This window comes from Orycteropus afer, unplaced genomic scaffold, assembly GCF_000298275.1.
Source record: "Orycteropus afer afer isolate SDZICR_OR568_19922 unplaced genomic scaffold, OryAfe1.0 scaffold00841, whole genome shotgun sequence".
Classification (NCBI taxonomy): Eukaryota; Metazoa; Chordata; class Mammalia; order Tubulidentata; family Orycteropodidae; genus Orycteropus; species Orycteropus afer.
The window spans coordinates 275,994-284,303 of NW_006922428.1; the positions used below are offsets into that span (position 1 = coordinate 275,994).

At 52.0% G+C, this 8,310-nt stretch overlaps 2 protein-coding genes across 2 annotated transcripts in view; both read left to right on the forward strand.

The window, feature by feature from the left end:
* The window catches only part of LOC103212042 (complement factor properdin), a 6,905-nt gene extending 2,535 nt beyond the window's left edge, over nt 1-4,370 (forward strand). The window contains exons 3-9 of the mRNA XM_007958042.1: nt 652-827; nt 1,337-1,507; nt 1,646-1,837; nt 2,028-2,201; nt 2,456-2,647; nt 2,802-2,913; nt 4,205-4,370. Of these exons, the coding sequence (XP_007956233.1) occupies nt 652-827; nt 1,337-1,507; nt 1,646-1,837; nt 2,028-2,201; nt 2,456-2,647; nt 2,802-2,913; nt 4,205-4,370 (1,183 nt within the window). The remainder of the gene's footprint in view (nt 1-651; nt 828-1,336; nt 1,508-1,645; nt 1,838-2,027; nt 2,202-2,455; nt 2,648-2,801; nt 2,914-4,204) is intronic.
* Nucleotides 4,371-8,034: 3,664 nt separating this feature from the next.
* SYN1 (synapsin I) overlaps nt 8,035-8,310 on the forward strand; it is a 51,417-nt gene continuing 51,141 nt past the window's right edge. The window contains exon 1 of the mRNA XM_007958043.1: nt 8,035-8,307. Coding sequence (XP_007956234.1) covers nt 8,035-8,307 — 273 coding nt within the window. The remainder of the gene's footprint in view (nt 8,308-8,310) is intronic.

Consider the following 8,310-nt stretch of genomic DNA (forward strand, 5'->3'; position numbering starts at 1 on the left):
TCCACATTGTTCTCCCTCTCTATGCAGGATCTCCTACATCCCTTCCAAGTGAATGACAGTGGTAGCTGGGCACCATCTAGTTCTTCTGGTCTCATTGTTGTATAGGTTGCAGATCAGATGGTATACCAGTCACTAAGAGCTTAGAAATTTTTAAGGGCAGCCCTGGATTCACATCTACTTAGCATTAACAACATGCCCAGTACTCACAGTGTATGTTTGGGGATAGATCTAGGGTATTTCTGAGGGAGGCTCTGAGTTCCTAATCAGAAAATTGGTTCTTATTTATTAAACACTTACTGTTTACTTGCCACTATGCAGAGTGGTGACTGGGTGTGTTTCTGACTACAGTTCTAGGGCCCTAGCCCTTATGCTTACTGCGTGCCTGGCACTGTCCTTAGGGATTTCCAAGAGTGACTCTAGGTCCCTGATTGTGAAGGTAAATGACATTTTTAAGCAATTCCTCTATGCCCACCTCTTCTTACACAATCCTGCAACATCTCTAAGAGGTAGGTGCTCTTATCAATCCATTACACACACATTTATCTAGCACCCATGTCTGCCTACCCACACTCCGCAGTCCCACATGCCATTCTTGCCACTTCCACTGCACTAGCTCATACCAGGAAGGGACGTGTGTGCTCCTCTTCACAGATCCTCACGATGGTCACCGTGGTCTGAATGGGCCCCCTGCTCGGTGACCTGCTCTGAGGGCTCCCAGCTGCGGTACCGACGCTGTATAGGCCAGGGCAGGCAGTGCTCTGAGAAGGTGGAGCCTGGGACTCTTGAGTGGCAGTTGCAGGCCTGTCAGGACATGCCATGCTGTCCTGGTGAGTAGGATCAGCAAGGTGGGTGAGCATTCCCTGTTACCTAGCCCGAGGAACAATCAGCGCAGAATCCTGAGGGTGGGATTTTGCTTAATGTTTGTGAGGAACAATAAGGAGGAGGACAGTGTAGAACACAGTGAGTGAGGAGATGAATAATGAGAGGTGAGGTCTGAGAAATGATGGGTCACCTGATTGTGTAGGGCCTCCGGGCCACAATGAGGACTTTGGCTTTTATTCTAAGTGATGAGGGTCATGAGCAGAGGAGAGACATGATCTGACTTGGGTTGTGACAAGATCTCTCTCATTTTTGTGCTGGGGACAGACTGTAGGTAGTGACAGGGAAGCAGAGGAACCAGTGCAGTAGTCTAAATGAACAGTGACAACGGACCAGGCATGGGGGCAGAGGATGTAGGGGTGAGATTCAATATAGCCCAGGTGTGGAGTACATGAGGAAGCAAGGAGCCCTGAATGACACCCCCACCTCCATCTTGCTTCCCTTTTCTCCCCTACAGAGATGGGTGGCTGGTCTGACTGGGGGCCCTGGAAGCCCTGCTCTGTCACCTGCTCCAAAGGCACCCGGACCCGGCAACGAGAATGTAACCGCCCTGCCCCCAAGTGTGGGGGCCACTGTCCAGGAGAAGCACAGGAATCAGAAGCCTGTGACACCCAGCAGGTCTGCCCCAGTGAGTAAAGGCAGCCACAGTGCACTGATGGGAGCCACATAGGGTAGATCAGTGGGGTTACATCCAGACCACTGCCAGGGTTGGGGGACTTGAGCACGAATGACCACACTTGGTATCTTCTACCCTCACCCATCATAGTACATGGGGCCTGGGCCAAATGGGGCCCCTGGGGTTCCTGCTCGAGCTCCTGCCACGGTGGACCCCAAGTGCCTATGGAGAGACGAAGCCGCACCTGTTCTGCGCCTGGGCCCTCCACAAAGCCTCCTGGGAAGCCCTGCACAGGGCCAGCCTATGAGCAGCGAAGCTGTTCTGGCCTGCCACCTTGTCCAGGTATGAAGGAATGAAGCCTTTGACACTATTCTCTTGATTCAAGGCACAGATACTCTGCCATTGCAAAGGATATGGTATGACCATGGAGCTTTTCATTTGGGAGCACTCTGCCTTGAAAGTCTAGAGGCTGGTGGAGGTGGGGTTGCCATTTGAGATGCCCTTTCTCCTCACTCTCATTTCCACCCAACAGTGGCTGGGGGCTGGGGACCATGGGGCCCTATCAGCCCATGCCCTGTGACCTGTGGCCTGGGCCAGATCCTGGAACGGCGGACATGCAATAACCCTCTGCCCCAGCATGGAGGTCCTGTTTGTGCTGGTGACTCCACGCGGACCCACATCTGCAATACGGCTGTGCCCTGCCCTGGTCAGCACCTCAGGACACCCCACTTCCATGCCTAAGCCCCCCTACCCATCTCTGTTGCCTGGTTCCTGCTGATGATGCCTTGTTCCTATCTCTAACTCCTCCATTCCTGGCCCTGACACTTTGGTTCTACCTCTCATCCCCTATTCCCATATCTTATCATCCCCCTTCCTGCCCCCCAGCCCTCAGTCCTTCCTCTGAACTTCCTGGCTGGCTCCCTGTTTTGATCTCAGCCTCTGTTGCCCCCATCTCTGCAGTGGATGGAGAGTGGGAGTCCTGGGGGGAGTGGAGCCCCTGCACCCGCAGGAACATAAAGACTATCAGCTGTCAGGAAATCCCAGGGCAGCAGACACGCTCCAGGGACTGCAATGGCCGCAAGTTTGATGGACAGCGGTGTGCTGGGAAACAACAGGAAATCCGGCACTGCTACAATGTCCATCGCTGTCGTTGTGAGTGCCTCCACAGACTGTATTGTGAGGGCAGGGCAGCCTATGCAGGGACAAGAGTTCTCTGAATCTCTGCCATGGGCCCCATGTCCCTGCAGCCTCTCTTACCACTGAAACCTCCAACTTTGACTTTCTTACCCTTTCCCCCTTGTTCCAGGGGAAGGCTCATGGTCAGAGTGGAGTAACTGGGGTCTGTGCTTGCCTCCTTGTGGACCCACCCCCACTCGTGCCCGCCAGCGCCTCTGCACAGCTCCATTCCCCAATTTCTCGTGAGTGAGGGGGCAGAATGTGCCTAAGCGGGGGTTGTGCTATGTCAGCAGTCAGAGCCAGGGAGTCAGTACCCCCCAGCCAGGGCTTCTACCACTAGGTCTAAGGTGCCTGCCTTGATGGGTGCCATCTCCCAGCTGCAGGAAGAGGGCAGATACTAAAGAAAATGAGGAAGAAAGATACTGAGGAAGAGTTAGTAGTCTCTGTGCCCCGCAGTCAGCCATTCTACCATTCATTCAATCCTTCGTGTGTGCATTTCCTCTTATCTCTCAGTTACCCATGCTTTGATTTACTCATTCAGTCACTCAGGCCTCACTCCAAGGCCGGTTAGGCAACAATTGGCAGACACATAGTACCAGAACCCATAGATCCCCCAAGGTAGCCGCCAAGGGATCCCAGGTGGTAGTGTACTGACAGATGGCATATAAGGAGCAGTTGGTGCATGGAAAATGGATTGTCACTTCAACCTGAGCCCATGAAGCTGATTGGGCCTCCTCCAGCAGGTGGGAGTCAGAAAAGGCATTCCTAGAATCAAGATTGTGTGAGTGTAGTCCTGGACACAGGTGATCAGCCACCTGAAGTGTTTCCCTGTGACCAGAGTGGCCCAGGTGTTGGAGAGGTCGGAACATTCATTAATTCATCCCTTTCTTATTCTACATACATCAAGCTACTAGATTAAATTCCCAACTTGTGGAAGACCTGCCATCTTGGAGGCAAGATGTGGTCACCAAGCTGTGGTGTTTAGAGTATTCTGAAGATGAGTTAGGTGCATTGAATGGAGGCATGAAGGACTTGACTGAAGGAATAAATGGAGGAATGACTGAGTGAAAGAGTCAGGATGGAAGTGAATGGAGGGCCTGCCAGTTGGGAGAAATAACTCAGGCAAAGACCTTTCTGGATATGAGACTGAGTCTGGATAAAGTAGAGGAGAGTTAGAGATCAGGGTTGGGGGCAGAGTTTTGGGCCTAACAACAAAACTTTGAATGTCAGGACAAGGCATTTGGTTTTTTTCCAGGGGGCAGTGGGAAGAGATAGCAACAAGTAGCAATTAACAGCATTTATTGAACACTTACTGTGTTCCAGGCACTGCTGTGAGCACTCTACCCAGCCAAATGTGGTGGGTGGCTATTATTGTTGTTATTCCCATTTTGCAGATGAGGAAAACTGAGGCACAGGGAGGATAAATTGCCTAATACCTCACAGATAAAAAGTAGCCTTGGGCACACTACTTGATAAGAGTTTGTTGAATGCACCTTCCCTGAGTTTCTCCCATCTGCCCCCCCAATACCCTAGGCCCACCGTTTCCACAGTTGAAGGTCAGGGCGAGAAGAATGTGACCTTCTGGGGGACAATGTGGCCGCAGTGCAAGGAGCTGCAGGGCCAGAAGCTGGTGGTGGAGGAAAAGCGGCCATGTCTACACGTACCTGCCTGCGTAGACCCTGAGAAAGAGAAGCCCTAACTCATCTCCTTTCAACTCTACCCCCTGACCTTTCAGACCTTAATAAACCAGCCTCTTCAAAGGCTCCTTGAAGCAGGAAAAGCTTCCAATCCCCTTTCCCAGGAGTGGGGCACCTGTTGTTGGAAAGAGTGTTTTCTGCTGTGGCCACTGTTTGGCAGGAGCCGAGGCAAGTGTCAAACCCTGATTACCCATTGCTGCTGTCCTACCCCAATGTCTGCACCCCAGTGCCCCAGGCCGCCCAGCACGTCCCTCTGCAGAGCTCCGTGTTACAGGTTTTCTGATTGGCTGCTCCTCCTGGCAGACACTTCCTGATTGTCAGGCATGCTTATCAGTTGCAGTCTCCCCACCTCCTGAAGCAATCCTTAGGTTACCACCCACCAGAGTCTGGGCTGGCCAATTCCAGGCCAATCCAGCATTAAACAGTGGCAGAAGTGTGGTCATGGTTGGCGCCCCACTGCGTGAGCACCTGCACCCACCCACTCCCAATAGCACAGCTCCAGTGCCACAATTAGCAGCAGCAAATAGCTCTGCGAGGTGGGGGGGGCGGATCAAGGAAGTGGCTATGATGTGCTCTGAGCTGGAGTGGGAGCAAAGAGAAACTAGAGTCCGCATCTGCCTGGAGGAGCCCCCTAAAGAAACCCAGACACGTTCATTCCCTTAGCATTTTTTTCATTCATTCAACACTTATTAGCTATGAGTGCCCTCTGTACACCCATTCCTGCTGGAGAAGATAAAGACAGTGCAGAGTTGTCCTACCTCTTTCTCAGGGAGTTGAGACACTCCTAGGGAGCATGCGCATTCATCTATGTAACAATCTATGAAAAAAATAACGTCTGGAAGTTGAGCCACCTGGAGAAAGGGGATAGCCCTGGGAGCCATGAGTACTAGGAATAGGTCTCCTGAGAAGAGGCACAGTCTGGAGACAGATTCCTGAGGAGCACAAATTTGGGCTCAGAGGGGCCAGGAAGGTTTGCAAGCCTGCAGCTGCTCCTGTCCCCAGAGAAGGCACCATGATTCCAAAACAGCTTGTTTTCTTTGGTTACTGATCAAAAAACTGGGGAGCACATATTTCAAAATGCTGGAAAATTCCCCAATTCATGAGGAGTTCCTCATCTGGGGAACACTGAGATTTGGAATGCCAGAGAGGACATCCTGGAGGGAGGGGGAAGGAATGGCCAAGCAAAGGGCCTGGAGGTGGTACTGGAGCTGGCTGAAATGGAGGGAGGATGTAGAGGATGGTTTAGGAAGTGTTTGACATAGGAACTGTGGTAACCTTGGGGAAGATGGGGAGCCTAGGGGAGGGCAGGGGGTTTCCTGGAGGCAATAGACAAAGGTTGCCCTTGAGAGAGGGAGAAAAAGGGCATTCCTGAGCACAATACATGCAAAGGCACAGAGGCTGCCCCTTCTATCCTCTCCTTGGAGGTGGTGCAGATGATCATCCACTTTTTACAGATGAGGAAACCGTCTCAGTGAAGGTAAGTCACTTTCCCAAGGGTATGGTTGGTAGAGGCCCAGTTTGAACCTAGCCACTCTGCCTCCACACTCTACACTGTTACTGCCTTGTTTAAATGGGCCAATGATTTAATGAATGAACAAATGAATAAATGGATGATTCACCTGAATATCCCACAGGCAAGAGATCCCAAATCTGTCTACTTCTCACTATGTCTTCTGTCATCTCATCTGGTCCACCATCATTGCTCACTATGGCCCCCAAGCCCATACCTAATCTGGCCCCTGTTAACCTCTCTATCACAATCATTTTGTTTCAGTCACACTGGTGCTAGCTGTTCCCTCTTCCTAGCATATTCTTAAAAGACAACAACTATGAATCACAAAGTGAATATGACCTTTTGGAAATAAATTTGAGCCCTCAGTTTCCCTCATCTGTAAAATGGAAATTACATTATCCATTCCATAGAATTGTTTTGAGGATTAAGTTAGACAATGCATGTAAACAGCTTAGTTCAGTGTTGAGTACGATCATCTAATAAATGATTATTTTTAAATGGATTTGTGATTTCATTGTAGTCTGGGTGGTAGGAGTCGACAAGATGTTTGCCACAACTCACCTCTGCCACGACTGTAAAGGTAATTTGTCACCTCCATGGGTCAATTTTCAGTCAAATGATAGACCTATAAGGTGAACAATAATATCAAGAAGGTACACACTCATTAGAACAGTCAACTACATGAGATCAAAAGTGCAGCATTTGCCAAGGGATAAAGCAAAGAAGACAGAAAGGGATAGGAAAGGATGGAGGGAAATGGTAAACACAGGGAGGAAGTGGGAAGACTACTGTTTCATTGTGGGGATTGCAATGAATGTCATAAAACAAAATGTGTATGAATTGTATGGAAAACCAATTTGATCTGTAAACTTTCACCCAAATCAAACTTTTAAAAACATGTTAAAAAAAATAATAAAATGATCATTTGCTCATTTGGCAAATATTATTTGGCACCTACTGTGTGCATGCCCTAGGCTTGATCTGCTTCTGTCTGTGGGATGTTCTTGGGTGCAAGGGGAGATTGCCATGGTGATTGTCATGAGATGGTTAGCATGGTCTTTGGCTAGGTCCAAGACAGAGGTATGGGAGCTTATAGACCAAAATTGTTGGAGGGGTGGGGAGTGACAATCATCAGGACTAGAGTTGCAGAGAATAGGTCTCTGTGAGTTTGTGTTTTATTTGGGTTTGCATGCTCGTGTGAGTTTCCTTGAGTTTCTCTATGTGGTGCCTGTGTGTGTGTGTGTGCCTGTAGCTGGGTGTGTTGTCTGTGCATGCCCCCATGTGTTTCCTTACATCTATGTATCTCCACGTGTGTGTTATTCCCTGTGTGCCTCCAGAGTCCCTCCATGGATGGCAAGGGTGTGTACCCCGCCCAAGTGTCCACCTCCGCGTGTCTGAGGCTGTCTATGCCGCCCCTGCACCCGTCTCTCTGCCTGGTTGAGCCTATGAGGACATGAGATACTGATCTTGCCACAGGGCACTGTGTATGTGACCCCACATCTCACCATAAGGGGTTATTTCTCCAGTTTTCTGTCTCCAATGTGCCCTCCACCCTGTTCCCCAAATTGCCTTCTGCAGTGACTATCAACACTGGAAACAGAGTTATCTGCAGAGTCCTGCGTGACCAAGTGGATGCGAGGACCAGGATGAGTCGGGGTAGGGTACCCGCCTGCCCACCAGCTACGACCCTCCGGGAGAAAACAACCACCCTGCCCCCACTCCTCAAATTGCGCATCCCCAATCGGAGGGGGAGGGGAAGAGGATGCGGCGCTACGCGTGCGCACTGCCAACTTCAGCACCGCGGACAGCGCCTTCGCCCCCGCCTGATGGCGTGCTCCACCGCGGCCCCAGCACTGAAGGCGCACTTACGTCACTCGCCATTCCTCCACAAACTCCCCTTCTTGGCCGCCTTGGTCGCGTCCGCACCGCCAATGGCCCAGCTGGACTACACCACACGGCGCGCGAGATAGGGAGGCACGGGCGCGACCATCCGCGCTGCGGCGGCGGCGACTCAGCGCTGCCTCAGTCTGCGGCGGGCAGCGGAGGAGTCGCATCGTGCCTGAGAGCGCAGCTGTGCTCCTGGGCCCCGCGCGGTCCGCCCCCGCTCCCCCTGGTCAGACTGCCCCTAGGACCCCCTGCCCAGGGCTGCAGCCATGAACTACCTGCGGCGCCGCCTGTCGGACAGCAACTTCATGGCCAATCTGCCAAATGGGTATATGACAGATCTGCAGCGCCCGCAGCCGCCCCCTCCACCGCCCACTGCCCCCAGCCCTGGGGTCACGCCCGGTCCCGCGACTGCCACTGCTGAGAGGGCTTCCTCGGCAGCACCCGTGGCCTCTCCAGCTGTCCCTAGTCCCGGGTCCTCGGGGGGCGGTGGCTTCTTCTCGTCGCTGTCCAACGCGGTCAAGCAGACCACTGCAGCGGCGGCC